General features: G+C 49.2%; 5 protein-coding genes across 5 annotated transcripts; 3 read left to right on the top strand and 2 right to left on the bottom strand.

The window, feature by feature from the left end:
- Positions 1–407: 407 nt before the first annotated feature.
- Positions 408–5,327, bottom strand: BDR25DRAFT_372713 (uncharacterized protein; the record flags this gene model as incomplete). The annotated part of the gene is made up of 2 exons (XM_033697242.1): positions 5,058–5,327; positions 408–4,899 (listed from the first exon to the last, which is right to left on the bottom strand). Exons 1-2 carry the CDS (start codon positions 5,150–5,152, stop codon positions 408–410), a joined length of 4,587 nt encoding a protein of 1,528 aa, XP_033545710.1. The 5' UTR covers positions 5,153–5,327.
- On the top strand, positions 5,120–5,989 carry BDR25DRAFT_304817 (DUF543-domain-containing protein). Its single transcript, XM_033690289.1, has 3 exons — positions 5,120–5,295; positions 5,510–5,662; positions 5,716–5,989. The coding sequence occupies exons 1-3, from the start codon at positions 5,215–5,217 to the stop codon at positions 5,770–5,772; spliced, it is 291 nt and encodes a 96-aa protein (XP_033545711.1). The 5' UTR covers positions 5,120–5,214; the 3' UTR covers positions 5,773–5,989.
- A 1,667-nt stretch (positions 5,990–7,656) lies between these two features.
- On the top strand, positions 7,657–9,410 carry BDR25DRAFT_372723 (amino acid transporter; the record flags this gene model as incomplete). Its single annotated transcript, XM_033697243.1, has 6 exons — positions 7,657–7,707; positions 7,767–7,837; positions 7,887–8,083; positions 8,163–8,513; positions 8,593–9,217; positions 9,284–9,410. 6 exons carry the CDS (start codon positions 7,657–7,659, stop codon positions 9,408–9,410), a joined length of 1,422 nt encoding a protein of 473 aa, XP_033545712.1.
- A 780-nt stretch (positions 9,411–10,190) lies between these two features.
- On the top strand, positions 10,191–10,738 carry BDR25DRAFT_289824 (ribonuclease-domain-containing protein; the record flags this gene model as incomplete). The annotated part of the gene is made up of 2 exons (XM_033688476.1): positions 10,191–10,565; positions 10,626–10,738. The coding sequence occupies exons 1-2, from the start codon at positions 10,259–10,261 to the stop codon at positions 10,736–10,738; spliced, it is 420 nt and encodes a 139-aa protein (XP_033545713.1). The 5' UTR covers positions 10,191–10,258.
- A 191-nt stretch (positions 10,739–10,929) lies between these two features.
- BDR25DRAFT_326552 (uncharacterized protein) lies at positions 10,930–12,538 on the bottom strand (the record flags this gene model as incomplete). The annotated part of the gene is made up of 7 exons (XM_033692282.1): positions 10,930–11,144; positions 11,225–11,320; positions 11,371–11,535; positions 11,583–11,619; positions 11,667–11,955; positions 12,053–12,323; positions 12,403–12,538. The coding sequence occupies 7 exons, from the start codon at positions 12,536–12,538 to the stop codon at positions 10,930–10,932; spliced, it is 1,209 nt and encodes a 402-aa protein (XP_033545714.1).
- Positions 12,539–13,149: the final 611 nt, after the last annotated feature.

The raw sequence follows: 13,149 nt of genomic DNA on the forward strand, positions 1-13,149 counted from the left end.
GTCGCACTAAACTCAGTGCTGAAAATCCCGACGACCGCATGTGTATTGAGGAAAATCCAGTTTGCGGTCTAAATCTACCGGTCTAGATGTCGTCTGAAGTATGGAGACGAATGATGGCTTGACTAGGCCATGGAGTAAGGTAGTCACAGTTGTAGGGGTAGACTGAGAGTTTTAGTTCTCAGGGAGAAGTCGACATTCCAGAGAACAGACAATGTAACATTGTCGAGAGATCCACGCGAACAAATACCACGCCTCGGAGTGACTCTGGATTTCATTCTTACATTCGATGGACGCATGGGTTCTCTATCCTCACGGAAATCTTAGGATTAGGCACGCTTTCAACAGCTTCCCCCCAACTTCCAACCACCATGATCACCCCCCCCTCTCTCCCTCCCACTCATCACTCTCTATCCCTCTCCCATCCCCCCAATCCGCCTCCTCCATTCCCCCCAAACCCCTTTCCAAACCGCCCTAGTCGCGCTGTCCAGGCCAGCATTCATCCCCTCCAACGCCTCACGATCCAAACCCGCCACACTCACTGCATCCCAAATCCCTGGTAACAGCCTCTCCCTAACCGCTGGCTCCAATCTCCCGTTCAACTGAAACCTACAAAAGGCGGCCAGAAGCGGATACAGGTGATGGGATGCATATTCCCTAGCCGCTTTGACGGGGTCGTTAAGACTGGGTTGGGAGTGGCTGGCGCTGGCTGTCCATGAGTGTTTGGAGACGGATGAGGTGGTGGGTGAACAGAGGCATGAGAGGAGGCGGGAGTATTGAGATGAGTTTACTGGGGAGAGGTTCGTGGAGGTTGGGGTGAGCCAAGGTGGGCGTGGGGTACCTCGGTTGGCATTGGGTATGAAGAGGCAGAAGAGGAGATTTTGGAGGAGCTGGAGTAGGAGGTGGAAGCGGCCCCCTAGCCGACTGCGGTGGAGGAGGAGGATTAGTCGGCTTGTCTCGCAAAGTCGGGCGTATATCGCGGGGGCGTGTTTGGAGGGAAGAGTGGGACTGATGCGCGAGGAGAGTACGACAATAACCGTGAGCACACTTTCGATGTTATGTTGAGATAGGAGGCATGTCTTTCCGCGAAGGATAGTGTCGATGCTATCGAGTAGTGCGTTGAAGATGGCCGGATCTGGACTTGTGGAGAGATGCTGACAAAGACTAGGCAATATTAGGAGCTGCTGTTGCCTCTGCTCTGTGTCCTCGACGTGGGCATCGTCTAACGCGGAAATGAGAATATGTAGGATGCGGAACGAGGGCACCCGATCTTGATCCTCGGCACTGCCGGTCAGAATCCCCACAAGTTTTAGTTTATCGATCATAGTGAGCGTCGACAGCCAGTCCTTCACAGAGCTGAATATGACCCTTTGCTCCTGAGCGGACAACTCTTCACGTAGCAATCTTATAGATAGGTTGAGGAATAGAGCCGGCTTCCCATACAGCTGGAACCGTGCTGCAGACCTGTGAAGTAGAACCCAGGTCTGAGGAGAGAAAATAGACACTGAACAGTTTCCTATTCCATCCACCATATAGTCTTGATAGACTTTTAGGGGGATGCGCTTGAGCAAGATCGATTGCGCTGATGTCAGCACCCCGTCGTTATCTCGTAGTATCTCCGAGGGTATCTCGTTGAAGGCGTCTAAGAGGTGGTCGACGGGGGCAGACGTGTCATTAAGGCACGCCCCTAAAATTAGTAGATACCTCTCGATAGTAATTATCATAGCATCTTTCTGGGCAGCAAAGGCAGCCTTGAGAATGGCAAGTCGAGCGGGATAGCATCTGCTGGCCTTTTTGGTTGCAGATGTGAGCTTTGATTTGAATTTCTCAAGGTATTTGGCATTTTGGGGTTGGTCCTTGTTCTTCAGTATATGATCGAGGGTAAGTTGAACTAGTTCCTGGAAGAGGTCCACATTTAGAGCAGATTCCAACTTATTATCGTGCAAGCTCTGAGCGAGGTCGAAGAGAGCACTGCCACTGCTGCAGATTTTTGCTGTCGAGTTTGGAAGCTCCATGAGATGGGCCATGACAGACAGTGAAACCGGAACATTCCGAGGGCGTGTGATTAGAATATCTGTCATCTTGTCCACCAACGCTTCTCTCTGGGTTCGGGATGAGGCGGCGGGAACCACCTGTAAAAGCAGCTCTTCAGCAATTGAAACAAATTTGTTGTTTGCTTCAATACCATCTAACGCTTTAGAAACTATCTCTAAATATACATCGATAGTACCTGGGCTAGCGATCGAAAGAAGTGACTGGGATACGGAGGCTAGGAGCTGATCCCTAACATCATGTTTGGTAATTTCGGATATGTTCGAAAATAGAGTAGTGAATACTCTATCGCGAGCTTGGGGCTCAATGTGGTCGAGAAGATGGGAGAACCGGGCGCATAGGAGTTCCATGACCTGCTCGAAGTCACTGAGGTCAAGGGTGTTCGTTGACAGAAAGCCGAGGACCACTTGTAATTTCTCATGAGCAAGGTCCTGCCAACCAGGAACGCTTATCAAGCAATCGAAAGCAGTTAGTAGAAATGTCAAGGAAGCTACTCTTGAGGGTGAATTGGTGTTGCGGTGGTGGTCTTTAGCTTCTGCATCCTGGCAGGCCCGACTAATCAAGGAATCGACATATTTCTTCTGAAGATCCGAGGATCCATGAAGCTCGATGGGCCAGAGAATCGTCCAAAGTTTACATAACAATGTCCAGGCTAGGGTCGGATCCGAACTAGAGCGATAGGAATCATTGCGGATAAGGGAGGTGTAGGAGTTGAATAATGACCAAAGCTGCGGTTTGAGTGCCTCAATTGCTTCATCGGAATAAAGAGAGTCCAGAAATGCGTTTAGGATAACAGAGCTACTGTACCCTTTCCGAATGGAATCCATGCGTTTCTGGGGATCTTTATCGGAATTTGACCGCAACGTCTTCCCGAGCCCCTTGACACGACCCTGATGCTGTTCAAAAAGGCTCAAGACCTGCGATTGCGTCAAGGATTTCTCGAACAATGAAACCAATGCAAGGTTCAAGCTGCGATCCTCCCATATCGAAGACGTTATGCTCGCTTCTAGTTCTTCGAAAGTCCGCGAGCTAAACATATTTTCAATAAGTTGTGAATCCCATCTCGAGATGAAACCGAGAAGGTCCCGGTTCCGCGCATACGCCGACATGAGTGGTACAATTATCGAATGCACCACTTGTTCCGGTTGGTCAAAGTCTCGAGAACAAGAAACATGGCCACTTCCTTTGTTGCATTTCACATCTGTATTTCCTGTAGATTGAATTTCCGTAGCCCACATTGATATTTTGTCAAACAAGAATCCTGATAGATCCACTGGCCGACCACTAGAGTCCGAAGGTGTAGATCTCGGTTTCGGAAGGAAAATGTCTGGATCCAATTTGATCAAGGCAGCAATGAGCGGCCAACAGACCGTCCTTTTCTGCTTGAGAGGGAACGTAAACCCTGAATGAAACCAAAAAAGGTCTTCTAGGATCTTCGTATCAACGTTCATGTTATGAGCCGTAAGGACGCCAAGTGATTTCTCAAGCGCTTCCACCGAGGGTACCGGGGCCATAAACTTCGGCGCTTCGAGAGAACATCCAGCGCATTCCGCCAGCGCTACAAAAGCAGCCTGGATCCAGGGCCTCTCAACAATCTTGCTCTTCGGTGACCGTATCGGAGAAAATTTGATTGCTAGGTCAAGAAGTTGCGGTATTGCGCGAAAGAACGGCAAGAACGTATCAGGTATTGGCTCGGACGAGTCGAGGATTTCTGCAGCTTGTTGGATCCTGGCGCGAAGGGGCTCGAGATTGCTAGCTAGCGCTTTCGCTGCCAGTGTCTTCAGATCCATACTTTTAGATGCCTTTGAAGAAGCAGAAGCGTAAAATGATGCACGTGCTGGGCCAAACAAATACCTAACGAGGACCTTCTCCAGGCTTTGAGCCGCATTAGCTGGTGCTGTGGGTGAATTCTGCGCTGAATTGGTCGAATTGTTCGCTTTTTGAACTGTATCATAAAGTTCCAGAGTTGGGATCAAACATTCTGCTGAAAATTGGTCGGCGGATGTTCCTGAGCCGCCGGTGGCTTCGACGCTACGAAGTTCCCAAATCTGGATGGCGAAAGACAAGCTCAGGCGATCGTCGAGAACATCCAGACCGGAAAATGTCGATGCCGAAGAAACAGTCAAGAATTTCTGGACGGCCATGAGCCAGAATTTCAGAATCCGGGCGGCTTGTGCGCTCTCGGTCCTCAGCGCTACCTTCATATACTCGGAGGAGACAGTTTCTTCACCAGGCCCAGACGAACTAACTTTTCCAGCAATACCTTTCACCACCGTAACAATCGCAACGAAGAGCTGCTCGAGCCCCAGGACGTCCACTGACACTCTCTTCGAAGGCGTATTTGTCCCAGACGTTCGTTTTCGCTTGCGGGAGGGCTTCGGATCCTCTTGTACGGTTTCGCTAGACTCCGAGACATCTTTGTGGACGTTTTCAGCGCCGGATACGGAAGTTTCAATAGTGAAGTCTTTCTCGAAATTCTCTTGCAGAGCTCTCTCTAAAATAGCGAGAAAGTCGGCATCCCTCAGCTGGGTGGCGGAGCGTGATACGGGTAGAACATATAACATCCACTGTACAAGCTTCCATGATCTTGGATTTGCCCGTGCTTGCGCGCCTGTGTCTTCTGGATTTTTCAGTTTGTCCAGTATCCACCGGAGAACCCATTCTGCTCGGGCACGGACAATAGGTTTGATAGCCTCATAGCGTTCTACTTCACTCTGGATTGTTTGCCAATCGTTTGGCAGTCGTATGATACGCGTGGCCTGGCGAATTTGCTCATCCAAATCGCCGATTTCCTTGTTGACGGCGAGCAGTTTGGGGAGGGTTGCGGTAGCCGCATTTGCTGATGGCTGGCTATGTTAGTAAAATGTACAACAGAATGATCTCAGCCAAGCCTACTAGAGTCGTTAGCACCATCCTGGCTCCCAAACGCTCAATATGCCGATGTGGAAGTCAATATTAGAGTCAAGTCGAGTTGCAGAGCAGTGAATTAGAAAAAGTTATGCACGGACCACATTGCCAAGCCCGCGTCACCCTCAAAGTTCCGTTCACGCATCTGGCCGAGGGAACAGCACGACAACATTAACACCACCCTTCCACCTGCCATCTCTCCTCCTCACATCGACAGCTAGGACCAATCGACTAATTGGCTAGCTACACATATTCACCATGGCCGACGACTCTCCCAAATCCGCGGCGCCGATCCCGAAAACCACTCGCCCGATGAGCGAAGCTCTGCTGAACGAGAAGGTACTACTCCAGCACCAATCTACAATCTCGGGCATCGGTTGGCGGGCGTTATATGCTAGTTGAAGCCCTCCTGAAGCCCTGGAAAAGCTTGGCAGGTTTCGATTACATCCCCGACCGCCTCACGCGACTTCGTTCCCTGCCCCTTGAACTTCCACGCGGCTAAGCTCCTGCTGTTTGTCCGGCAATAGATATGCTAATGTGTATATTGTAATAGTGGGATCGCTGCCTGTCGTCCATGCTTATCCGTTCCGGTCTCGGTCTCTCCTTCGGCATCGTCTTCTCTGTCCTCCTGTTCAAACGACGCGCATGGCCCGCATACGTTGGTCTCGGATTTGGTGCCGGACGAGCCTGGGAAGAGTGTGACAATGTCAGTAATCTTCTCGGATAGGGTGCTGGAGGCACGACTAACATCAAATGCAGTCATTCAAGCGAGCAGCGGTGCCTTCGAAAGACGGATTACGAGTCATCAGGCCATAAGGGCAAGCAGCGCGAGTGCGGGTGATATCGAAGATATTCCTTCGAACGGATAATTCAGGTGGTTGTTTTATGCTAAAATATGCTGTACAGTAGGACACGGTTTTAGACTTGAGGGAATTCGAGCACTGTACATTTGGTGTACCTGAAGTTCTCTTTCGGTCAAAGCAATTCATTATGCCCTTCCAGTCGAACATTTGGGCTGTTTGAAAGGTTTCAATGCTGTGCTCATCAGACTTCGGCAGTTGGCAAAGAAAGTTACAGCCTCCATTCTCAGCATCCGATGTTGTTTGCAGTACGTAAATTCATTTGCGCTTGTTCGAACAGACCGGACTTGCGTCAAGTAAGAGACTCTTAGTATTAAGGAAACGCCAATGGATAGTACATGGAACCACCCGGGCAAGGACGATCTAATTGTTCGCAGTCTTTTCTGCAGCATTGGACCTCTCGGATTCGATATAAGATTGTTTCTTCAACAACCCATCATGAGCCGGGCTAGCGTCCTATCGGGAAGATAGACTTCACTCCGATTGTGTTGACATCGACGTATGAGTATACTCCTTATACCCCTCCCCCATCCCAAAACGCACACACCCAACCCAATAACAAGCTCCTCGGGTCTACTTCGAGTTGTACGATGAGTGCGCGGCTTGATTCATCGAAAGATCACACGTGGTGCTCTCGCACTGTGATAGTCTTACATGTACCTGGACCGCCGAGTAGACTTCCACCACCTGCGTAGGGAGGGCATGTGAATGGGAGGATGCGGCCCTGCTAGGGTATGGAGGGTAGTTGCTGTTCGAAGATGTTTAGCTCTTCTATGAGGCTGCAGTCTTCGTCGTAGATTTTTGCAACTGCCTCGCCACTAAGTGCTGGCTTGTCTTCGAATTCGGCTTGGAAGAGTATACTATGGCAGTAAGCCTCAAACTAAGTTTCTCAAACATGAGGACCCGGACGACATCTCCAGCTAACCAGGGAGTCTTGGCAGGGGGGATTCCAGAATTGAGCGACATCTGAGGCTCTTTCACAACATTCGTTACCGGCTAGAGATTCAATTGGGAAGGCTTACTGCTGGTTGCCTGAAAGGAAGAGAGATGATGGACAAATACCGTCCGCACCTTGCCGAAGGACAGTCCATGTTACGTTGGGCACAGACTAACCCGCGCTTACCAAATTCTTGACAGTTACCGACGATGAGCCTTGTGCAGGAAACATATTCATAAAAAATGAGTATATACATTCGTCCATTGTGAATCCAATGTCACATGTCAACTGTAGCACTCGGCGCTTGTGAGCTTGGCTGCAGCTCCCGGTGTCAGTTGCAAAAATGCACATTGTCAATTGCGGCCGACCGGGATTGTTGGGGTGGATCAAAAACACAAGTCGCAATATAAATTCGCGGTTTGGGTCCGTAACGCCCGCTTCCCTACACTGTCCACTAACAATAGCTGTTGTAACGCTGGGCCGATCTTTCCGCAACATCCCCAGGTATAGCCTAGATCTTCTGTATCTACATCCCAAAAATGGACTACACTGATTCTTTGGAACCTAGCCCTTGCGTTGATCCTTGGCTGACTGATCCTTCCGAATTAGTTGGTAACACAACTGCCCCACACTCTTCGAATGCCGAGCAATAAACGCATCCTCATTGAGACCTCAAGGGTCTACGTCCCCCTCCTAGTAAACGGTCGGATTTGGGAGGTGTAGAAGTCTCTTAAATACTGAAATTCCTATTATAACGCTTGGCGTCTCGAGTTTCTCTGTTTCTCTAAGAAACGTTTTATACGAGCCATTTGCACAGAAAAAATTGAGATGGAGGATAAAGTTATCAACCAGCCGGCGGTTGACTCTATGGAAGCTGAGACTCCAGAGTTAGGGAGGTTGAATATGGAAGACAAGGAGGTTATGGAGAAGATGGGGAAGAGGCAGGAACTTACAGTTTGTTAACTCTTTGATTTCCGGTTACACACAGAAAGGCTGGGATTGACGAAGTGCAGCGTCGATTTAATATCTTTACGATCTTTGGCCTGTCTATGACTTTGCTTTCCTCGTGGGAAGCAATCGGCGGGTACGTCCTCCTAAATCGACTTGGCAAGGAAACGAACTGACTTCGCAAGAGCTCTGGGTGTAGGACTCCTTGCTGGGGGACCTGTAGCCCTAATATACGGCCTTATTTTTACGCTCAGTGGAACATTAGCGTGTGCGGCTTCGATCGCGGAAATGGCAAGTATATGTCCAATTAGTGGCGCGCAGTATCACTGGACATATATGTTTGCACCAAAGAGATTCCGTGTTCTCATTACTTTTATACAAGGTCTGTCTCGATGGGCGCTTCTTACAAGATATTGAAGGATGACATTACGTAGGATGGGTTACAGTCTTCGCCTGGCAAGCCACTATTACGTCTCTCGCCTTCATCATGGCTGCTCAGCTCCAAGGCGTCGTCGTCCTTAACCACCATTCATACGTCTTCGAGCGCTGGCATACTACCCTAATTATGTGGCTCGTTGTTGGCATAACGTACATCGTTAACGTTTGGGGAATTAAACTTCTCCCAGCGTTCGAGCTATTTTCGGGCGTTCTCCATATCTTACTCTTCGTGGTATTGTTCATTGTCATGTTAGTATTCGGAAGAAATGCAAGTGCGAAGTTCGTCTTTACTGGCTTTGTGAATGAGACGGGATGGGAGAACAAGAGCGTGGCGTGGTTTATTGGGCTCTTGCCCTGTATCTGGTGCATTGTTGGTACATCTCGGCCACTTTCCTCCCCCATTTTCTTCGACACTTCCTATCCAGAATTGATATAATTTGACGGTCTTGATAGGCTTCGACGGCGCTATTCACCTCAGCGAAGAAACCTCCAACTCAGCGCGCACCATCCCTAAAGTCATCATCACCACCGTCCTTGTTAACGGCGGCATGGCCTGGACCTTCGTCCTCCTGTGTCTCTTCAGCATCTCCAATATTACTGACGTCCTCGAAACGCCGACCGGCTACCCTCTCATCGAAATTATGCACCAAGTATCCAAGACGCGTGCCGGCGCAACCGCAATCATGAGCTTCACACTCAGCATCACAATGGCCGCCATGTTCGGCACACTTGCGAGTGTAAGTCGTCTAACATGGGCTTTCGCAAGAGACGACGGGTTGCCATTCAGCGAGTACTTCAAGCACGTGGACGGAGGGCACAACATCCCCATCCGGGCGATTTCGCTAGTCTCCGTTGTCATTATTCTTCTATCCCTGATCAATATCGGTTCTTCAACTGCCCTAAACGCCATCCTCTCTCTCAGCACAATCGCCCTCTATATCTCCTACATCATCCCCATCTCCTGCCTTGTCTCCATGCGCCTCCGTGTCAAAAATACAATTTACTCCTCAGCTGGGCAGGCAGAGATATCAGAAGAACGTCTGGTATTTGGGCCGTGGAACTTGGGGCAATGGGGATTGTGGGTGAATATATACGGGCTGTGTTATGCGAATTTGTTGGTGCCTTTCATGGCGCTCCCGACCAGCTTGCCGCTTACGGTGACGACCATGAATTACGCAGGTCCGGTATTTGGATTTGTGTTGTTATTTGCGGGCATGGATTTCATTGTAAGGGGGAGAAGGAACTTTGTTGGGCCGACAAGGGAAAGGTGATTTGACTAATAGCCTGGTTATGCGGAAACACTGAAGTCGCTCAGTTTGTGTTATAGGAGTCAGCGTCCCCGGCGTATTGAATCTTGATAGTGACAACTCTCCTTGGGCTCCTCCCGTAAGCGACCTCTCCGCGATCGAATCGCGTCCCAAAGCTCTCCGACTATCCGCACACCCCAGACCCTTTCATCTATCACCCACCTACCTTCCCAAACTAGCTAGCTCCCGTGGCTCCATGTTCGCCGGTCCTAATCCCTGACGAACCTATCAAAATCGCACATGTACCCTTCCACGATAAACTCGAGATCAACACCGCCGTTTTGTTTAGCAACAACCCCGACCTTCCTTTTCGGAGGAGTGCCACACCCGCCTGGAGGCGAAGATCATGATACAATATTCTTCCCAAATATTTAGGACCTGTTCAATCTCGCGAATCAGATAAGAGGGTTTGAACGAGTGCTTCGGCTCTTAAAGCAATGCGAAGACTACATTGTAGGGTTATGTAACGGGAATGACAGTGCTAGATTGTAATAGGATGTTTGGGCGTGGGTTGAAATGCATCGCATTGGAGAGCCGTAGCTGCCACGGATAAAGGGTGCTATGTAGTCTAGGGCTGGTGATAGGTATTCTTGTCCTGCAGAAATAGCAATTAATTCTGTGCCTGATCGCCTGAGGCAGGTAATTGTCGTCTCGGATTCCACCGCGAGGTTGACGATGGTGAGAAGTGTATATAAGGGTCTGAGCCTTGATGAATTTAGGGATCAGGAGCTTTGTATACTCACTCTCGCTCGCCAGTTACTCAGGACTTGCACTACTCTTTCTTAGCTGGAGTTTTTGGACGCGTAGACAAAATGCAGCTCCTCTCAGCCCTCCTCCTCCTCCTCACTCCTCTCTCCTTGGCTCTCCCCACCTCCATCTCCTTCCTCGATAACCCACTCGAGGCGAGACAATGTTACACTACGTGTGGGTCAAACTGCTACACGCAAGCTAAAGTCACTGCAGCGAAAAACGCAGGCTACAGCTACGTTAAGCAAGGCGGCACTGCAGGAGGCTCGACCTACCCCCATGCATATAATAACTACGAGGGATTCGATTTTCCTGTCTCGGGTCCTTATTATGAGTTTCCGCTGCTGTCAAGCGGGCAGACGTATACTGGCGGTAAGTTTTATGCTCAAGGAAGTATCTATTTGGGGAAAGTTGAGCTGAGTTCTGAAATAGGGTCGCCTGGCGCTGATCGGGTTATCTTTAACTCTGGAGGCTCTCTGGCTGGCGAGATTACGCATACGGGTGCAAGCGGGAATAACTTTGTTGGTTGTTCTGGAACTAGTTGAGCGGCTTGGACCGATAGTGAGGGATGAATTCTTAAGGAAAGTGAGTAGCTAAAGCAAATTTACTGAGCATGAGATGATAAGATGGTGCGATGGAATATGCTTTTCGTTTGGGAGTTGCAACGAACGTTCTGTGATATCCTTTTACTTTACATTGCGCCGTGCAAGTCACACGCCTGCATCTTCTGGTCGCTTCAGATGCGCACTATGTTGAAGTACTTCTCGTCTAGTACTCCCATCAAGCTGGCCTTTGCCAAATGTACGCTTTCTCCATAGAATCTCTGTACTTTAATGTGGAACTCTGGAAGGAGGTGTGTAATAATAGCGACAAATTCAACTTGACTGAACTTCTTGCCTGGACAAACTCGAGAACCGAAAATCCAAGGCAAGAACACGCCTCTTTCCGGCACTGCGGTATTTCTCGTCGCCAGTTTCTGAAGTCAAGATAAAGCGCGGGGGGTTTGGAAGTTTGCGCATCGGCACCCTTACGGGGTGGGAAATGGGCGCCATAGAAGTGGGAGTTGACCAATGTTCCTGGATTTAATGTAATCGTAGTCTCACTGCTTGATGTCGTGATTGGAAGTTCTTCCGAGACAATGGGTGATCGGACAAGCAATGGAGTCGGACTCATTAACCTAGGGTTTCGCACATCAATGCAAGGCAACGGACAAGCTTTGGATAGAGATTAGCATGCTCGCGGTTGGGATTTGAGCTGTAGGAAGTGGCGACTTCTTCGATCACCCAGTCTTGTATGTCAGGGTGTGCAGTGAGAAACGACAAGGCAGGTTTCATTGTCGAAGCTGTCGTTTCGACACCGGCGAGATTGAATACAAAGATATTACCGTACAGTTGGACTCGGCCAGATAGGAGGGTACGAAAATTGGCTTTTGTAATTGTTGTTTTTCTGCTGCATTGGCGTTCACTATGATACGAGAAGGCTGGTTGTTCGAGGTTCGGGTTTATCTTCGTTGGAGAGCTGCATGTGACGGAGAACCGTTTCCTCCATATAAATTTTGATTCTAGCTAACGAAACCTTCAATTGTCGAAGTACGCTAGGAAGGAGGAAATTAGGGGCTTTGACACCATGTAAGACGAGCGTCAGGATGACATGCTTCAAAATTAAGCCCAAGCACTGCGTTAGCGACTGTCGATGGCCAGGCGGAATCGTAGTCAAAGCAGTGTTTTGGGCCAAACCCAACAACAGCGAGGATATGCATTTGCTAGCACGTCAAATGTTGAGCGAACGCGGCCCAATGTGCGAGCAGTCTCACCAACAAGGCTTAGATCAGTTGCTCGTTTAATTGACTCTTTGCAAACTTGATGCATTTTTTTTTTTCGGTGAAAGCCGACGCCGTGATTTTGCGATGCCGTTGCCACTCGGTGCCAATTGTGGACGAGACATTCTGACCATAGAAAGCGAACAACTGGGACTGCGCCGCGGGCTGGGGCCAATTCTTATGGTCTCCGAAAATACGGCTGATTCCAGGAGGATAGCACGTCACAACCTGGTTACTAGGTGGGGAGCTGAGAACGAAGTTTTCGCCGAGCCGTGATGCCGTTCTGTTCTCATCCACCGTTAGCCATTCATCTCCGTGTAGAGATACCAGCTACCGAGTTCGAAAGGGAGGGATTCTACCTAGGAGAACAATGGCCTAAGGGGTATTCACCACACATCCTTGAAAGAGATTGGAAGGAGAATGATAGGAAGGCTGAATTGCGGGCAGTGATGTAGCTCATCGCGAGGTGGTAGATGTGGACAATCGCAAAGAGAGCGAGTGGAGCAAAAGCAAAAAGAAATAACATGTCGAAGTGATGCTGAGGCTAGATACACTGGACGAGCATAGGACGATTTGAAGGTTGCGAGAACATTTCAACTCATTATCAACACATAGTGTGGTAGGCAGATGGGCTAGCGGAGGATGCAGGTGAGGCCTCAGTCAGCTCGACGTCATCCCATAGCATTGGCAAAATGCGGTGGGGTGCCTAACCGTAACACATGCATACGTGCGAGTGTTACATGGCTATCAAGGCTAGAATAGTGCATTACAGAGTCAATTCGGATGATTGACAAGTTGAAGATGTTTGGAGCATTGGATGCTAGTCCTAAAAGGGATTAGCGCAAGGGGTGGCCGAGATGCCCCTTATCTCAGCTAGCTCAGACGTGAGGAGAGAACCGAGGACGCACAAACCACCATGCATATTGCTACTCCAAATAGAGTATGGCCTGGGGGGTTAGCGGTTTCTGACCCCTGTCGGTAGCGTTTCTCTCCTCAGCTGTCTGAGGGACTTTTGTGATTTTTTCTATGAATAGGCCTATTTTAAAAGCATTATAATAGAATTAGATTTACAATATCTCTACTACTATATGTCTAAATAGGCTTAGAATTTAATAGAATGTAGAGACAAGCTTTAGC

Source organism: Lindgomyces ingoldianus (genome assembly GCF_010093535.1).
Source record: "Lindgomyces ingoldianus strain ATCC 200398 unplaced genomic scaffold BDR25scaffold_23, whole genome shotgun sequence".
NCBI lineage: Eukaryota > Fungi > Ascomycota > Dothideomycetes > Pleosporales > Lindgomycetaceae > Lindgomyces > Lindgomyces ingoldianus.

Bases quoted from the DNA above. Each gene is read 5' to 3' on its own strand.
- BDR25DRAFT_304817 (XM_033690289.1), top strand. From the start codon at position 5,215: ATGGCCGACGACTCTCCCAAATCCGCGGCGCCGATCCCGAAAACCACT. The intron at 5,296-5,509 runs GTACTACTCCAG...ATATTGTAATAG, and splicing joins AAGCTCTGCTGAACGAGAAG to TGGGATCGCTGCCTGTCGTC. The intron at 5,663-5,715 runs GTCAGTAATCTT...CATCAAATGCAG, and splicing joins CCTGGGAAGAGTGTGACAAT to TCATTCAAGCGAGCAGCGGT.